Source organism: Hippopotamus amphibius, chromosome 1, assembly GCF_030028045.1.
Source record: "Hippopotamus amphibius kiboko isolate mHipAmp2 chromosome 1, mHipAmp2.hap2, whole genome shotgun sequence".
Classification (NCBI taxonomy): Eukaryota; Metazoa; Chordata; class Mammalia; order Artiodactyla; family Hippopotamidae; genus Hippopotamus; species Hippopotamus amphibius.
In genome coordinates, this window is record NC_080186.1 from 219,424,578 (window position 1) to 219,444,070 (window position 19,493).

The 19,493-nt window shown below is 35.9% G+C and overlaps 1 protein-coding gene across 5 annotated transcripts in view; it reads right to left on the reverse strand.

Moving 5' to 3' along the window:
* Positions 1–254: 254 nt before the first annotated feature.
* FCHO2 (FCH and mu domain containing endocytic adaptor 2) overlaps positions 255–19,493 on the reverse strand; it is a 122,054-nt gene continuing 102,815 nt past the window's right edge. For 4 of the 5 annotated variants that reach the window (XM_057741249.1, XM_057741240.1, XM_057741259.1 and 1 more), the window contains 6 exons: positions 17,343–17,498; positions 16,686–16,818; positions 6,697–6,896; positions 5,902–5,966; positions 2,947–3,111; positions 255–2,628 (listed from right to left, as the gene is read on the reverse strand). In XM_057741249.1, the coding sequence (XP_057597232.1) occupies positions 2,606–2,628; positions 2,947–3,111; positions 5,902–5,966; positions 6,697–6,896; positions 16,686–16,818; positions 17,343–17,498 (742 nt within the window). In that variant the 3' untranslated portion in view covers positions 255–2,605. The remainder of the gene's footprint in view (positions 2,629–2,946; positions 3,112–5,901; positions 5,967–6,696; positions 6,897–16,685; positions 16,819–17,342; positions 17,499–19,493) is intronic. The other variant, XM_057741276.1, reaches the window with a different exon arrangement.

Genomic DNA, 19,493 nt, shown 5'->3' on the forward strand with positions numbered 1-19,493 from the left:
AATTTAAGTATATTAAGAAACAAATAAAAATAATCCCTTGTTAAACAATTTCTACATTTTTGGGTTATACTCCAAATGAAGTTTTCCTATATGACCAATTAAAACTAAATAACAGACCAATCTATATGCCTGTCTAAATGATGATACAAAGTTCAACACCAGTTATTCATTACTTACCTCGCTTGCCTTGTCCTAGAGTCTATGACATAGCTATTATTACTATAAACAAGAGTACAAAAACACAAACCAACTGATAAATTATATATTATGTGTTTATTAAGGGCACAACTTTTGTCAAATTTACATTTTTATGAAAAAATCAAAAATATTTACAAAATTTTGTAAGATTTGCATTGTTCTAATTACAACTCAAAGTAGTAAATAATTCTTAAAAACTCACATTTGTTAGAGTTCTGTGTTTACAAATTCTTGGTTAAAGAGGCAGCTACAAAGTGTATCACTATACATAAGCAAGAACCAGCTTGCTAAATACATTTCCCATTGAAAATCTATTGGTCTTTTTTACACCATTAGTGGATTTTTAAATGAAAAAAATCAATATAAACTCATATGGCTTCAAAACTGTAACCTGCACCCAATACAAATTTATGTATCAACACTTGGTATGAAGACTGTGGTAATTAGGAAAGTGCAGAAGTTTAACCATTTCACTGGTTTGTACATTTTAAGGTAATGCTTGATTAAAAACAAACATGGTGAGTATAATGGTGTCTGAATTTCAACAACAAAATATTAACTGCTCAGTAAAAGCAGTTTGACTGCAAAGCAGTTACAGTGAAGATTCCAGTAAGGGACTGTAACTGGCATTTAAAAGAGTACAATGTAAGTTAGAAATTCTAATTTTGTCCACTATTTAGTAAAGATGAAAATTTTAGCAAATTGTCTTATGTATTGCTTTAGTCAAATCTAAATTCAGAATTGGACTAACATGGATATTAAAAAGCATATATTGTGTTATACATATTGCTAATGAGTAGATTTTCTGCTGTATTTAATATTGCAAGATGTTACATAAATGTCTAGTAGGAGAGGTTTTATTTTCTGTAAAGCTTAACAGAACAATTAGTGGTTTTATATAAATTATCATTTATAACACAATTTATTACTTCTATGCAGGTGCAGAACACTGGTACTTATCCTTATAAATAAAATTCCCATTTGTAAGTTATGAAACTTTGTCCAAAATATTTAATTCCTTCAATTACTCAGGATTTGCTATAAAGTTAGGATTTTTACTATTTAACGTTAGTAGTTTATTTTAAGAAATGCTTAACCCAATCCATCATTTCAAATAATTTCCCTATTTTTAGCAGGTGGCAATTAAATAGGAACAAGAACATACAAATTGGTAATTTTTCCAATGGTTGAAAATCCCAAAACTAATCTTTTCTAAAGTGTGTTCCTCACAAACTACTACAAAATTCATGCTCACAACACATTCAGTAAATAAATGTACAAATTTCCAATAATAATCAGAGTGAAGGGAAATGTAAAACTGAGAGTTAAAATACCAGTTACCAATTTATCAGTACAGTTTTGCAGAACTTTTTGATGAAGTTAAGGTAGAATATCTGAAGGTAATTTTCTCTCCTGTAAACATATGCCATTAGTTGTATTTCTCTAGTGGCTACAGTGTATCCCTAAAGAAGCAAGCCAGGGTTCTTAAGTATAAATTGTCCTTTACTTATTCTGAATTCCCTTCCCAATTGTAGCCAAAGGTATTTATAAAAATTGCAATTATCTTGTAAAAATTCTTGACCACTCTAAGATTCTGAATTGAAGATCCAGACTGTGAGGAAAAAAGTGAGGCACATTAATGAACACAAACTAGATAGGCACATTTCTGGGTTTTGTTATTGTTTTAAAAGGCACACATTATGCAATCCATATAAAAATAAATTAACTCTACAGCATTAATTCATCAAAACAATCACAAGTTCTATAACGTTAACTGCAGAAGTAAATTTCTCTGCTGTCTTTAGCAAGCTTATTTTAAAACACATTGCACTTGAGGATTAAAAAAATCATATAAAACACCATTTACACTATTAATGTTTATGAGTAACAAATTATAAATTTAGCATACACCTTGGACTCTGGTCTGATTACTTTATGGCACGTAACTCAATTTGATTGAGTGTTATAAATGAACATTATCCAAACTTAGAGTTCACGTTCTGTCTGTATACACTCAATATCAAACTTATAAAATTTCAAAGCTATCTCTGACTCTAAAAAACTCATGGAAAGCTAAATTGTTTTGTGCTTGCTCTCCTGAAATCTCAGGCCTGATATTACACTATAACCACAGACACTGAAGATAATTTAAAATTTCAACCTATAAAAACTTCATTTTACTGAGAATCTGAATATAAATGTTTCCTGAATATTGCAGTTGATATTTACAGCGTTGAAAATCATTTCAGTGCTATTTCTTTCAATGACTCACTTCAAAAGTGCAATCTAATGTTTATAGTCAGCTCTTAAAGACATAATACAAGTTAGAATAGTGTTTGGAAAGAACAGATAATGCAGAATGGCAAGTCTGCACTACTCCCTCGAGCCAACCACTTTCCCAGGTCCATCAACAATCCGCCAGGTATCGTCCTGAAAAACATCAAGCAGACCTTTGCAATTATAATTTCAAATGAACTCAAAGGAGAATATTTTCACTGTGGTTACAGATACAAACCCCAGTACCCATCTGCTGTTTACAATACATTAGAATCAGATCACAGGTGTTTCAGCTATACTGACCATGAGTACTCTCTCTCCCAGGTGTGTCTCTACCTGGCACCTTGTACCAAAGGTCAAAGAAAAAGTTTCCATGCCTTTAGACTATAAACTATTTGACAGTCGTTTAGTAAATGTTAGAATACAAATGTTTCCCATGTACATTAAAAAGCTTGAAATCTCCCAACTTACCAGTGGCAAACCTCTTCTTTACTAAGGAAAGCCTATAGCCAGTGCCTACAAGTTCAATATCTACTCCTGAGAGGGTACTTCCCTCGCTGAGGAATTGCACTGCAAGTGTTGTGGGTTTACTGGGTCCTTCTGAAAGATCAAATTTTGCTCTGAGGGACCCAGAACCTACAAGGAAAAGAACAAAGAACTTATACAGGGTAATATATTTCACACCAAAAAAAGGCAAATGAGCAAGTACGCTAAAATGTGTCAGTCCTATGCCAAATTCATGAAACGTGTACAGTAAACAAATCATCGTCCTGTTTCCAAATCAGACTTTATTCAGTGAATCTGAATTTTCATTAATCTTCATCCATGCTTCTCTCTGACTTAATAATGATCTTCAGAGGTATTTACTGAGATTCCTATGCTCTACGCATGTTGAAGCGAGTCAAAAGACAAGGAAGTCTGAGGGCAGCTCAGAAGGAAGCCCTAGAAGGGATGAGTGGGAATAAAGTCAAAAGAAAAGGATATGCTGAGCACCATATCATGGGGCGGGAGAGGTAAAGAAGCTAAGATGTGTATTCACCTCTTTTCAACATTTAACTGGTCTAACATCATGCCAGTTATGTCTGAGAGGCTTTCTTTTCAATATAACCATATTCAAGTCTAACAGTATGGCAGAAAGTTTTTTTTTTTATAGCATTTACAATATTCATAATTATTTACTAACAGGAACTATGGGCCACAAAAGCACATAAAATGGTGTGGGGATGATGGTGTGTATTTCAGGCAAAGGTAACTGCAGGTATAGAGATGCGAGGCCTGACAGAGCATGATGTGCTGAAGGGAACTACATCTACACCAGAAGAGTGAGAACAGGGTACAAGTGGAGGTGAGTGGCAGAAGATGAGACCAGACTGGGAGCAAGGAACAAGCTCAAAAATATCTTTACAAACCACAATAAGAAATAGCCATAGAGAGCCACCAAAGATAAGGGAGACAGAACATTTCAGGTAAGTATCTTAGAAGGGCAGAGAGGTACAAGATGCAAGGTAGGGACTTTACTGACCTGAATGTCAGTAAGACAGTCTAGGACTCTAGGTGACAGGAAAAGGGGATTTGAACTAGGCTAAGCGAAAGGTAAGAAAGGAATAAATTTGAAAGATATTTAGGAGTTGAAATCAAGGGGTGAAATCGAGAAGGAGCCTAGGATGGTTCCCAGGTTTCTGGTTGGGGAAAGCAGACAGAATTGCTGTACAGTAGGAGTGACATTCTATGATTCCCCGAACAGAAGTTGAACATTACAGAGAGAAATCTGGTAGAAAATATGACAATGACCCATCCTACACCAGTGTACTGGTGGCGCAGATCCATCGGGAAGATGAATTGCTGTATAATTCTTAATGCTTGTCCAAGCCCTCCTTAAACATTTACAGTTCTTGATATGCAATTCAATTCTGTGAAAGTTCCACCACAGACCAAGAGCAGCCACCTTGGCAATCCTTAAATTTTAGAATTATTTCCTGTCCCTCTTCTAGGCATAAGAGCAAAACGGAAACAGATTTCTATTTTACAGTATTCTAATTTGGAGCCCTCTTTTTAAAGGCTGACTAACCAAATCAGAACCACATTTATAAGATGTTTCCATTTCCTCACTCTGATACCTGAACAGCAGAGGAAAACTATTAAAATATCTGGTTAGAAAATTTGTGTCTTATTTTTCAGCGAAGAAACTCACTTCTTGGTAAATATTTACAATAATATTGTTTCCATTAAATACGGGGAAAATATACCCTTTCTTCCTTGCTAACTGGTTGTAAACCCTCAATTCAAGTAGGATTTCTGGTTTCCTTCCAGTTTCAACTAGGAATTTCAGTTTTGTCTCCCACAGCCATATAGCTAGAGTAAAAGTCAGTACAGTTTACCGCCTGGAAACAGGCAACCTTTAAGTACCAAACAAGAACAAAGGAACTAGAGATTAGCTAGGCTATTTCATTCAATGTGTGGTTCTCTAGTCATAAAAGCCTGGTTCAGCACAGCAGATATGAATGAATAGACAATACAGGTATGTTACTGGTCTTTTATGTAGAAATATGTAGGAGAGAAACTACTGATGATATGTTTTACATTTTGATCACATCATGCTTAAAATGTTCAAAAGGAAAGAGCTGAGCAAAACCTGAAAAGCCAAAAACCCTACTCAATAGGAAAAGTTATTAGAGATTAATTAGGCACTCAAAAGAGGGCAGGAGAACTCTCATTTGATTAAAGAGAAACCACAAATACAATGTTAAAGACTTGACTGTCCTGGGAATTATATTCTAAATTGACTTGATCACTCCTAGTATATCCCCTAACTAGCAGAGACTTTTTCTTTGCATTGGGAACACAAACAGATGCAGATGTGGTGGGAGGAGACAATGAATCTTGCTTCTCTTTAAAATAACGATCACAGAATTAAAGGCTATTGATGGTTAGTTTTAATAAGGGGAAATGACCAGGGAAAAGGTTCTCTTGAGAGAGAATAGACAAGGGGGCTTTTTAAAGCCTGGAAGCTTCTGTATGATTTCCGGGAGGCCAGGAGGACCCCGTTAACAGAATGTGCTAAAGAGTGTGTTAATTAGTTTCAATTAGTTTTCAGTTTCAATTATCAGGTTACCTAGATTTCTATAAATTTATTTTATTAGGTATCTTAATGTTAGTATGTGAAGAAAAGAAGCATTTACATAATATTTATAAAGTTATAGCAAAACATTCTTTTTCTCACAGAGAAAGCATATTCAATCTAGAATAAAAAAATGTATTCTGAATCTCAACTGGTCTACTCTTATTTAAGGTATTAACTTCCACCTAGTGGTCAGTTTTAGAACTGAACATATGAAATTCCAGGAGAAAATTTTCCATAAACATGCTTAAAAAATCCATTTTCAGTGACATCACGTTATGAACAAAAAAAGCCAAGCACACACTTACCCCCATTCTCTGATTTTTCTGAAATACCAGACAGTTTCCAAAGGGCTTTCATCTGTTCTGCATTCCTGTAAGAACAAATGTCTTCAGATTATGTATCTGGTATAGTACCTTGTATATGAATGAACACTCAATAAACAAATGCATTTTGAATATTTCATTACAACCGTAATGCTAAATTTACTTTGAATGGTATAACCTGGTGAAAATGTGTTTGAGTAATATAATACTATTACCTTTCTTAATAAATGGATATTTACGAAATTATAATTCTCATTTCTACTGATCAGAGAAAGGAAAACAATGTACAGGTGACCCAGTAACTTCATTACTCAAGGAAAACATAGTTTTATTATTAAATGGTGAAGCAAATATAAACAGAGTGGTTAGAGTCTATACTAATGTTAATGGAGGGAACAAGAGAGGTAGTGAAGAGATGGGAGTAACTAATACTAAACACTAATCAGACAGGTGTTCCTACAGATATGCTAGGTGCTATATTTAACCCTATAAAATAATTTTTATTTTTTAAATGAAAAGTTTAGAGAAGTTATGTACTCTGCCTAAGGGTAAAGTTGTATTGAATCATTCAAGTCTGGGTGGGGACAGCAAAACTAGTTTTGTTTATTTTGGGTTGAGGCTACTGTAGCTTGACTAGTAAAACGTACAGTACCTTTTACGGTATGGTTTCTATGGGAAAATACACTAAACTTACAAGACAACTTTCACAGCTTACATTCTAAAACTCAAGGATTGCAACAGAAGTTTAGTAGGGATTCAGAAATGTACTAAATTTACCATATTGCAGGGGGAAGGGACTGCATGTTTGTGACTCCTCCATCCACTGGTACCACCACCTGTATGTTGGAAAGCACACTTGGTGCCACCATAGCTTCTGGGTTGTACTTATAATCCACTCTAAGATCTGTGGTGCCAGCACTACATTTCCAATATGTTGCAAGATTTAGAGGAGTGGACTGAATGCCATTTGATGATACCTTTAAAAAGAGGAAAACAAACAAACAATTGCCTTTGACCTAAACAAGTGAACAAGTCACATTAATGACATATACTTGAACACAAGAGCTCACACATTCAGAAGTAATACTGAGGGAGCTGACTGTTGCTAGGTGCAGTGAAGCACGCTCATGTCAGAGGCCTAAGTGTGGACCTGGGACTATTTACATCAAAATTTCTGTGGGGCTTGTTTATTCCACTGGCTCCAAATGCAGAAAATCTGATTCAACTGCTTAGGTACAGGGCACAGAAATCTGCGTGTTACCAAGTGATTCTTATTTATGCATGTAATGTTTGAGAACCTCTCAGCATTCAACATAGAATTCTAAGATTTTTTTATAAGAGTTTAGATTTAAAACGGTTAGAAAAACTGGGTCACCACGCAGTTCCTGTGAGCTTGGAGTTAGAATACTTCCAACTTGAAGTGTTTAATTTTAATCACATGAGCCATAGTAGATGGTGCAATTCCTTCCAATTCTTCAGTTCATGCTCAACTGACTTATTCCTTTTCAATGAGATCTACTCTGATCATCCTGTTTAAATTTACATTGAAAACTGTATTTTCACTCTTCCTTACCTAACTCTACAGACTTTCCTTTCTCCACAGCACAATATACATTATTTACTTATTATGTTTACTTCTATTTCCCTGTGCTACTCACAGCAATTAGCAAGCACTGAATAATAAATATTTGCTGAATGAATGATAAATGGAAACTTGGAATAAACTTTAAGCCAACTTAAGTGGCAGCACTTTTTTTTTTCTTTAAAGTATTTATTTCCTAGAAACACAGCCATTTTAATACAATTACCCTACTAAAAATTCAAACAAAAAAAATATATGAAAGAGGAAATTCATCCCTTGGCACTCTTACTCCCCACTGTTAACATCACTGTACATACACTTCCAAACGTTTTGCAAACAGATGTGTCTCATCCTTTTAAATGGCCACAATAATCTCTTCCTCTGTGAATGTGTACCTAGGTGGTTTCTAAGCAATGCTGCAGTGAACAGCCTCTCTGCCCTCGCCCACCCCCCGCCCCCCAATTTGTGTGATTTCTGAAGAACAGACTTCTGGAACTGAAACTGCTGAATTAAAGGTTACATGTATTCAACAATCTAATAGAGGTAGCTTCTAGGAGGTTCTATTAATTTGTACTCCTGTTAACAAGTTGTCATACCTCTCCTAATAAATCTTTTTCATTTTTGTCAGTCTAAGGAGGACTAAAACTGGTATCTCGTTGTTGTCTTAACAATCACTGTTCTGATTAATACGGACACGCAGCATCCTTCCATAAGTTATCTATCTATTGAGTTATTCATCTTTTATTTCTAATTTATCAGGGTTCTGTGGAGTAAACCTTTTGATCTATCTTACGTATTACACATGATTTTCCCTCAGATTAAATACTGATTCTGTTTAAGGGTTTGTGTGTTTTAACCAAGCATCTTATAAACACACATAGGTTTATTTCTTTTTTGTCTCAAGTATCTCATTCTCTTATTGCATGACTTCTGGGTTTTGTATTATACTTAGAAAAGTCTTCCACACTTCAAGATTAAAATATGTAATAAATATTTATAACACACATATACAATGCACATGCATACATACCCATAGATATATTCATCCATGCTTTAACATCTTTATGGCTTCATTTATTAAACCTTTAATACACACAGATTTTATTTTGGTTAAAGGTATGAGCTAGGGATTCAGCTGAATTTTTTTCCTCGAATCTCCAGCCTGCTGCCCCAGTATCATTAATTGGAAGATTCATCAATTCCACATTGCCTGGAAATGCTACTTTGTCATAGAAACAATTTTCCATTTATTCTTAGATCTATTTCTGGATACTCTAATCTGTTCCATTCATCTGGCCATCTATCGCTGTGCCAGTTCCAAACTATTTTAAATACTGTTGGCTTATAATGTTTTCCCATTAAAACTAGAACATTACTCCACATTACTGTTTAAAATATTTCTTAATTTAATTTTCCAAGCTTTATTCTTCTGAGAACTTAAAAATACTGTCAAGTCTCCAGACACAAATACATAAACATCTCCACTAAGTTTCTGATCAGGATCACGTTACATTTATAAGCTAATTTAGAAACATCTAAGCTTTTTACAACACGAGTCTTCCTTTAAATAAAGTATACCTTTCTAACTATATTCAAGGCAGTAGAAATGGTGTTATGTTTCTTAACTAGTTTAAAAAACTTTTTGTTGTGTGTTCATTATAGCTATAGGAAAGAACGCCATGACAAATCTTTTAAAAAAAATTTTAATTGAAGTATAATTGACATATAACATTAATTTCAGGTGTACAGTGTAGTAATTTGACATTTACATACATTGTGAAATGATCACCACAGTAAGTCTTACTCTCTGTCACCATACGTACAAAATTTTGTTTCCTTGTGGTGAGAACCTTTAAAATATACTCTTAACAACTTTGAAATATGCAGTACAGTATTACTAACTTTGGTCACCATGCTGTACATTACATCCCCATAACTTATTATAACTAGAGGTTTGTAACTTTTGATCCCCTTTTTCCATTTTGCTCACCCACAACCCCCTGCGCCTCTAGCAACCATCAATCCGTTCTCTGTATCTATGAAATTGGTCTGGTTTGTTTGTTTTTTAAATTCCACACATAAATGAGATCATACAATCTCTATCTTTCTTTCCTGACTCATTTCACTTAGCATAATGCCCTCAAGGTCCATCCATGTGGTCACAAATGGCAAGGTTTCATCCTTTTTTAATGGCTGGATAGTATTCCACTGTGTGTGTATCAAATCGTCTTTACCCATTCATTTATCGATGAGCACTTAGGTTTTTCCATACCTTGGCTACTATAAATAATGTTGCAACGAACATGGGGGTGCAAAAATCTTTTCAAATTAGTATTTTCATTTTCCTCAGATAAATACCCAGAAGTGGAACTGCTGGATCCCATGGCACATGGTAGTTCTATTTTTAACTTTTTGAGGAACCTCCAAACTGTTTTCCATAGTGGCTACATCAATTTACATTCCCACCACAGTGCACAAGAGTTCCCTTTTCTCCACATCCTTGTCTTTTTGACGAAAGCCATTCTAACAGGTGTGAGGTGATATCTTATTGTGGTTTTGATTCACATTTCTTGATCATTAGTGATGTTGAGCAATTTTTCATGTATCTTTTGGCCATCTGTAGGTCTTCTTTGGAAAAATGCCTATTCAGACCCTCTGTCCACTTTTTAAATGATTGTTTTGCTATTGAGTTGCATGTTCTTTATATATTTTGGATATTAACCCCTTATCAGATATATTGTTTGCAAATAATCTTCTCCCATTCAGTACATTTTCTTTCCATTTTGTTGATGATGTTCTTTGCTGTGCAGAAGGTTTTTAGTTTAATGTAGTCCTGCTTGTTTATTTTTGCTTTTTTTTTGGCCTTTGCTTCTAGTGTCAAATCCAGAAAATCATCACCAAGGCTGATGTTAAGAAGCGTGCCACCTACGTTTTCTTTTATGAGTTTTAGGGTTTCAGGTCTTGTATTCAAGTCTTTAATCCACTTTGAGTCAATTTTTGTGTATGGTATAAGATAGTAGTCTTGTTTCATTCTTTTGCATGTGACTATTTAGTTTTCCCAATACTATTTATTGAAGAGATTGTCCTTTCCCCAATGTTTATCTATTCTCGGCTCCTTTTGTCATAAATTAATTGAGCATGTTTGTGTGGGTTTATTTTTGAACTCTATTCTGTTCCATTGATCTATGTGTCTATTTTTTTGCCAATATCATGTTTTGGTTACTATACCTATGTCATGTGGTTTGAAATCAGGGAGCGTGATGCCTCTAGCTTTTTGTTCTTTCTCAAGATTGCTTTGGCTATTTGGGGTCTTTCGTGATTCCATACAAATTTTAGGATAGTTTATTCTATTTCTGTGAAAAATTGCCACTGGAATTTTAGTAGGTATTGCATTAAATGTGATTGCTTTGGATAGTATGGATATTTTAACAATTTTAATTTTCCTATCAATGAGCATGGAGTATCTTTTCATTTAGTTTTGCATTCTTTAATTTCTTTCATCACTCTTATAGTTTTCAGTGTACAGGTCTTTCACCTCCTTGGTTAAATTTATTCCTAAGTATTTTATTCTTTTTGATGCAATTGTAAATGGGATTATTTTCTTAATTTCCTCTGCCAGTTTATTACTAGTATATAGAAACACAACAGATTTTTATGTACTTTGTGTTCTGAAACAGTACTGAATTTATTATTCAATTTATTCATTTATTATTCAGTATTTATTCTAAGTTTTTTTTTTGATAGACTCTAAAGGTTTTCTACATACAATATGTCATCTACAGAGTGACAATTTTACTTCTTCCTTTCTAATTTGGATGCCTTTTTCTTGCCTGATTTGGCTAGAATTTTAATACTGTGTTGAATAAAAGTTGTGAGAGTGGGCATCCTTGTCTTTTTCCTGATCTTAGACAAAAAGCTTTTAGATTTTCACCACTGAGCATGACGTTAGCTACAGGCTTGTCATATATGGCATTTATTATGTTGAGGTATGTCCCCTCTATACCCACTGTGTTGGGAGTTTTTAAAATCATAAATGGATGTTAAATTTTGTCAAATGCTTTTTTCTGTAATCCACTGAGGTGATCATATGACTTTCATCTTCATTTTGTTCACGTGGTGTATCACGTTGCTTGATTTCTGGATGTCAAACCATCCTTGCATCTTTGGAATATATCCCACTTGATCATGGTGTATGATCTTTTTAATGTATTGTTGCAGTTGGTTTGCTAATATTTTGTTAAGGATTTTTAGCATCTATGTTCATCAGGGATATCAGCCTGTAATTTTTTCTGGTAGTGTTCTTGTCTGGTTTTGGTATCAGGGTAATGCTGGCCTCCTAAAATTAGTTTGGACATGTTCCCTCCTTTTCTATTTTTTGGAAGAGTCTGAAAAGAACTGGCATAATTCCTTTAATGTTTGGTAGAATTTGGTAGTGAAACTGGTCCTGGACTTTTGTTTTCTGGGAGGTTTCTGATTACAGATTCATATCTCCTTACTAGTAACTGATCTATTCATATTTTCTACTTCTTTGCGATTCAGTACTGGAAAGGGCTGTGTGTTCCTAGAAATTTATCCATATCTCTCGTAGGTTGTCCAATTTGCTAGCACATAATTGCTCACAGTAGTTTCTTATGGTTCTCTGTATTTCAGTGGTATTATTTGTAACAGTTCCTCCTTCATTTCTGATTTTAATTTGAGCCCTCCTTTTTTCTTGGTGCATCTAGATGTAGGTTTGTCAATTCTGTTTATCTTTTCAAAGAACAAGCTCTTGGTTTCACTGATCTTTTTAGTCTCTAATTATTCCTGCTCTGATCCTTGTTATTACCTTCCTTCTACTAACTTTGGGCCCCACTTGCTCTTCTTTTTCTAGTTCCTTGAGGTGTAAAGTTAAGTTGTTTGAGATTATTCTTGTTTCTAGAGTTAGGCATGTATCACTTGAACTTCCCTCTTAGAAGTGCTTCTGCTGCATCCCATGAATTTTTGGTATGTTGTATTTCCACTTTCATTTGTTTCAAAGTATTTTTTGATTTCTCCTTTGATTTCTTTAAACTCCATAGCATACTGTTTAATCTATACATATTTATGAATTTTCCAGTCTTCTTCTTGTAACTGATTTCTAGTTTCATACCACTATGGTCCAAAAAAAGAGATGCTTGATATGACTCCAATATTAAATTTATTATGACTTGTTTTTTAACCTAATATATGATCCTGGAGAATGTTCCATATGCAGTTGAGAAGAATGCATATTCTGCTGCTTTTGGATGGAATGTTTTCTGTATATCTGTTAAGTACATCTGGTCTAACTTGTCGTGTAAGGCTGATGTTTCCTTATTGATTTCTGTTGGGATGACTTATCTATTAACAAAAGTGGGTATAAAGGTCCCCTACGATGACTGTTTTGCTGTCTATTCTCCCTTTAGGTCTGTTAATATTTGCTTTATATATTTAGGTACTCCTATGTTGGGTGCAGAAATATTAACAAATGTTATATCTTCTTGTTGGATTGACCCTTTATCAATATGTAATGCCTTTCTTTGTCTCTTGTTACAGTCTTTATTTTAGTCTATATTTCTCTGATATAAGTATAGCTAGCCAAGCTTTCTTTTGGTTTCTGTTTGCATGGAACATCTTTTTCCATCCTTTCACTTTTATTCTGTGTTTGTCCTTACATCTGAAGGGAGTATCTTATAGGCAGCATATAAACAGGTCTTGTTTTTTAATCCATTCAGCCACTCTGTGTCTTTTGATTGGAGAATTTAGTCCATTTACAATTAAAATAATTATGGACATATATGTATTTATTGCATATTGTTAATTATTTTCTGGGTGTTCTTTTCTCACTCTTTGTGGTTTGATAACTTTCTTTAGTGGAATGGTTAATTTCTTTCTCATTATCTTTTATGTATCTACTATAGGTTTTTGCTTGGTTGTTACCATGAGGCTTACATATACAACCTACAGAACAGTCTATTTTAAGCTGCAAACAAGTCTGAATGCATTCTAAAGCTCTACAATTTTACTACCCCCCATTTTATGTTTTTGATATCACATTTTACATCTTTTTATCTTAATGTATCCCTTCAGTAATTATTGTTGTTATAGTTATCTTTACTGTTTTAATCTTTTATCCTTCATACTAGTTCTATGTGATTAATCCACTACCTCTACTATATATTTACCTTTACCAGTGAGATTTATACTTTCATACTTTTGTTACTAATTAGTGCCCTTTTCAACATAAAGAAGTCCCTTTAACATTTCTTGTAAGGCTGGTTTATTGGTGATGAACTCCTTCAGATTTTGCTTGCCTGGGAAACTCCTTATCTTTATTTTTGAGTAATAACTTTGCCAGGTAGAGTATTCATGATTAGAAGTTTACTTTGAATATATTCCTTCTGGCCTGCAAAGTCTGCTAAAAAGTCTGCTGATGGTCTTATGAGAGTTCCCTTGGTTTTTCTCTTGCTGCTTTTAAGATTCTTTTTTTAAACTTTTGACATTTTAATTATAATGTGTCTTGGTGTGGGTCTCTCTGGGCTTCCTAGATCTGAATGTCTGCTTCCTTCCCCAGGTGAGGGAAGTTCTCAGCCATTATTTCTTCAAGTTAAGTTTTCAGTCCCTTTATCCACTCTCCTTCTGGGACCCCTATAATGTGAATGTTAGTTTGCTAATGTTGTCTCATAAGCTGTCTCTGCCTTTTAAAAGTCTTTTTTTTTTTCTTTTTGCTGTTCTGAGTTCCACTGCCCTGTCTTTGAGTTCACTGATCCTTTGTTTCATCTAGTCTCCTGTTGAACCCCTCCAGTATATATTGCAGATCAGTTATTGTATTCTTCAGCCCAGTGACGTCTATTTGTTATTTTATGTTTTCTATTTCTCTGTTGCAAAGTTCTCACTATGTTTATCCATTCTTCTCCCAAGTGAGATGAGCATTTTATGACCATTACTTAGAACTCTTTATAAGGTAAATTACTTATCTGTGTTTCATTAAGGTTTTTTCCTAAGGTTTTATCTTGTTCTTTCATTTGGAATATATTCCTATTTCCTCATTTTACCTGATTTTCTGTTTTAGATGAAACAGCCACCCCTTCCAGTCTTGAAGAAGTAACCTTGTGTAGGAGATGAACCTCATTGTTCAACCCTGCCTTAGCTCTTAGTTGCCTCTCAAACCTTTGTGATTTTCTGAGCGGCTTACTTTATATTTAATAGCTCCTAGTTGTCAAGGGTGTGCCAAGACCTGTCAGTGTTTCAGAGCAGGAAATCTGCCAGCACATAAATTAAGACTGACTGGGAAGCTAGACCCTCAGGCAGCAGCTTTTAAAGTATACAAACATATACAGTCCTGTGGAACGGAGCACCAGTGTAAGCCCTGCTAGCCACCAAACCAGGTGATCTGGAGGTGTCCCGTGGGGGACAGTCAGAAAAATCAGGGCTCTAGAGGAGTGTATAAGTTCCTTTCTGGGAGACAGTGGTGAGCTGTAGCAAGGCAGAGTAAACGGATTGCACCCCCCAGCCTATGTTCCCTGAGAGCGTATATGCAGATACCTAGATATGTGTCAAAGCTGAAGCCTGACCCTTAGGCTGCTGCTCCAGGCCAAGCAAATGGTTATCTTTCACGGAAAGACTATGGGTGTTTTTCGGTCTGCTTTCTGTGCAGTGCCCTGGGGGCGGCAGCCTGCCAAGAACTGTCGCACTGATTGTTATAGTCCTGTGGGACCCAGCAATGCAAGTAGCCCTGACCTCCAGAGCCAGGAGATCAAGGGGTATCCCCTGGGCTAAGCTGCAAAAACTGGGGCACCAGACATCTATTAAAAACTCTGCTTGTGGAGATACTGGTGTCACAGAAGAGAGTGTAAAGATGACACCCACCAAGGAAGAGGGAAGAGGGTCTTGAATAAAAAAGACAGCACCTGCCAGCTTTAAGCATGAGAGAGGGAGAGCCCACTGGTTGGAGGAGAAAGATGGCACTCACCAAGAGAAAAAGTCTGTAGTAAAAAAAAAATAAAAATTAAGTGGTGCCGTTAGCTTTAGCCAAGTAGCGGGAGAGAGCAAAAGAGGTGTCCTCCAGCACCTCGTTCCCCAGAGAGTATCTCAACATGCCCTGGCCCCTCAAGCCTGTGCTTTAAGATCAGCAGATGAATCTCTTTCACATATAGTTTGTGCACTTTTTAAATGGCCGCTTGCATGCTGGGACCTAGGGTGCTTGAGTCTGCATGCAAGCCCTTTAAAGCCACTTCTCAGATCCCTACAGCCCTTTGGTTCCTGTGGATGAGAGCTCTATTGGTTTTCAAAGCCAGATGTTTTAGGGACTTGTCTATGAAGTGCAGGTCTCAAAAGCTGAGGTGTCTATGTGGGCTATACAAACTCTTTGTTCCTCAAGGAGAAGCTCCAGATTTGTGAGTTCCATCGAGATGGTGGGTTGCCACGATGGGATTGAGGCTTATGGTGAGACCTGTCTCAGCCTCTCCTACTCACCTCAATGTGGCCCTTTTCTCATTTGCTGCTGTGAAGGAGCTGTTCAGCTGTCTTTCAGAGGGAACTGTTGCACATGTAGCTGTAGATTTGGTGTGTCCATGGGAGAAGATGAGTTTAGGATCTTCCTATACCATCTTGGACTACCTCTCCAGCTCTAGTGTTTTTAATTATGAATATTTTTCTCCATTAGTTTTCCTAACTGGTTGTTTTGAAACCCATTAATTTTGGTATTAATTTTTTAAATGACCATTTTGCTAAATTCTCCTACATGTTTTTCAGTTGATTCTCTTGAGTTTTCCAGAAATATATCACCTGTAATTAATATTATTTCTTCCTTTCCAGTACTTATCACCACTTATTTTATTCTCTTGTCTAACTGTACAAACACATTCAGAAAAATCTCACACACTAACAGGAATAATGCCATCCCTGACTTTAAATGCTTTAGGTATTTCATTATTAAGACTGATATGCTGATCTTTTCAGGTGAAGGACACGTTCATATATTATATTTACTCAGTATCTTAATCGATAATAGTGAATTTGATCAAATTGGTCAAAATCTCCATAGGTCTACTAACAGATTTTTTTGATTTTGAAACATCCCTGCATTGCTTGAATGAACTTCATTTGGCCATGGCATATTATTTACTTAATGATATGCAAGATTCTATTTGTTAATATTTTAATTAAGGACTTTTATAACACTCACCTGATACTTTAATACATCTACATTATAATAAGAAGCAGCTGGATTTTGCTCTGATAGCTTCTTGAGGTAGACAGTAACAGCTTGCATGTTCATCCAAAAATCTTTCGTGTTAGAATCACACTGCGATGGATCACTGTATGTGTAAGAAATACTTTCATTATTTTATTTGATTTATCTTTAACCTCTGCCTCTCTGTAGTAACTTGGTGACCTGGCAAAGACTAGTAGAAATGAACCAAAAGATGGGATGAGGGAAAACTAAAGTTAGGGGATAAAGAATGGAACACAGCAGAAGGTTGCCCAAAAGATGCGAAGATGTACAGTAGAAAAGGATTTAACAATAACTACTACCACCACCAGCATAAACAAAACAAAGACAGCAGAATCCTATTTAATCATAATAAATAATTTTGGTATTGTCTTCAAATTGAATTATTATTGCTTTGAAGAAGAAAGAAAAAATTTCTTAAAAAGAAATTTCACCTTCAAAACAAAAGTACACAAACCTGGGGATTTCCCTGGTGATCCAGTGGTTAAGACTCTGCACCTCCACTGCAGGGGGCGCAGGTTCAACCCCTGGTTGGGGAACTAAATCCCACAGGCTGTGCGGTGAGGCCAAAAAATTAAAAAAAAAAAAAAACCTGCAAAGTACACAAACCTGAACACAAGCTGTGCGTTTGGAAGAATCTGTTCTAGTCTGCTGATATTTTTCACCCTGAAGCAGAGCACGGCAGGAGATGGATTACTAGTGAAGACTTTAATAATGCCACTCGGAAATGATATTGTCATGTCACCAGTGATCTTCACAATACACCTGAAAGTGGGGATTTTGGAAAATTTAAACGGTTTAAATCTGGCATTTTAATCTCTATTTAAAGCATATTTAGTTTTAAAAGGGCTTTATTCACATATACAACCTTTTTATCATAATAGTTCTTCAGCCCCTTACTTTCAATGAGCCTGCCTTCCAGCCTACCTCAGCCATACTTCAGCCCCTCCATCATCTCAATCTGACTCCCCACTTATCAAATAGTCACTTCCTACCTCTCCAACTCATTCTGTCTAGTACTACATCTCTAACCTCATTAAAAACCTCCATAACCCATTGTTCCTACCACTTTTTCCACTAATTTTCACTATTCCTTCATATCCTCATTTCCCCCTATCTCGGGACTCCATGGTCCATCATTATACATACTCCTTTGCATAAACCCTCCCCTTAGTTCTCTCTCTCACTTGACTATGCTTGCTTGGCAAAACAGTCTTAGCTAAATCCAGCGCCTCACCTATATCTATATGGCTGAACGTGACTAGAGAAAAACCCCCAAACTCTCAACTGGGCCCCCTTAGTATTACCTGGAAATTCTACTACATTCCCTAGCTCTTTTCATACCTTCTCCTTTTTCCTCTAACTCTAACCTGTAAAATTCCTTCCCCCCACCCGCAGTCAATGACTTTCCTTTAAATTTTATGGAGGAAATAAAATCAGAAAAGAACTTCCTCATACTCTCACTACTAAAATTCTAATTTCCCTGATTCTGAAGGCATCCATACCTTCTGCCTTCCCTCCTGTTTCAAACGATAATCAGTCTGTGAACCTAAGGTTAATCCTGTCACTTCTGTACTGAAGTACATCTCCTTTTACATACTGAAGGACTTCACTCATGCTAATTGTCCCCTTTCCTGCAGGTTCAATTTTTTCCCATAAATATTGGATTTTCCCATTAGCATACTGAAATGTATATCATCTTTAAAAAACATGGAAACTAAAATTAATAAAGGCTTCCTCTGATTCTACCATCTCTCTCCTGCTCCCACCCCGTTTCTCTGCCTCTATTTAGAGCAAAATAGCCTAAAAGAAATGCCTAACATTTGCTCTCTCCAAATACAGTTGTCTCTATTTGCATCATCTCCTGCTCCTGAGTTTCCTCAAAGCAGACTTTCATCTCCACCAGGCTACCAGAGCTGTTCTTGTGAAGGCCATTAGTGACCTTCATATTGTTAATGATCAATTTTTCTTGACCTGATGATAGCATCAGATATAGCTTCACACCTTCTTTCATGAAAGGGTTTATTCACTTAGTTTCTGGGACACTGCTCTCCTGGTTCTCTTCTCACCTCTCTTGTTGCTTGTGTCCCAAACTCCATTGCTGGATCATTCTCATCTTCCCTGTTTTTAAACACTGAAGGGGGCCAGGACTTGGTTCTCATCAGATCTCTTCTCTACACCCTAATGCCCCAGGCTTTAAGTATCATGTACAAATTAATGACTATCAAATATTTTATCTCTAGCCTGGACCTATCTCTGAACTCCAGTATCATGTACTCAACTACCATCAACTCAACATCTCCAATAAGTTGTCTTAATAAGTACCTCAAATTTAGCAATCTACTCCCTCAACAAATCTTGACAGCTCTGCATTTGAAAATATTCAGAATCTCATTACTATTCACCATCTCTATTGCTAATACCTTTATACAAGTCACCATCATCTCTCACCTGGACTTCACTGGTTAGCCTTTTCTCTCTGCATCTATTCTGGCTCCTTCTAGTTTATTCTCCACATAGCAGGCAGAGTGCTACTTCAAAAACATCAGCAACATCATCACTCCTCTACTTAAAAGCCTCTACTTCCTTCCCACCTCACCCAAAATAAATTCCAAACTCCTTATCATGATCTACAATGCCCAGCCTGATCTGTTCCCTCTATGGACTTATCTTTGAGTACTTTCCTCCTTGTTTACTCCTGCTCAGTAACATGGTTCTCTTTGGTGTTTCTTGAATATGCCAACTGTGCTTGTACCTCAG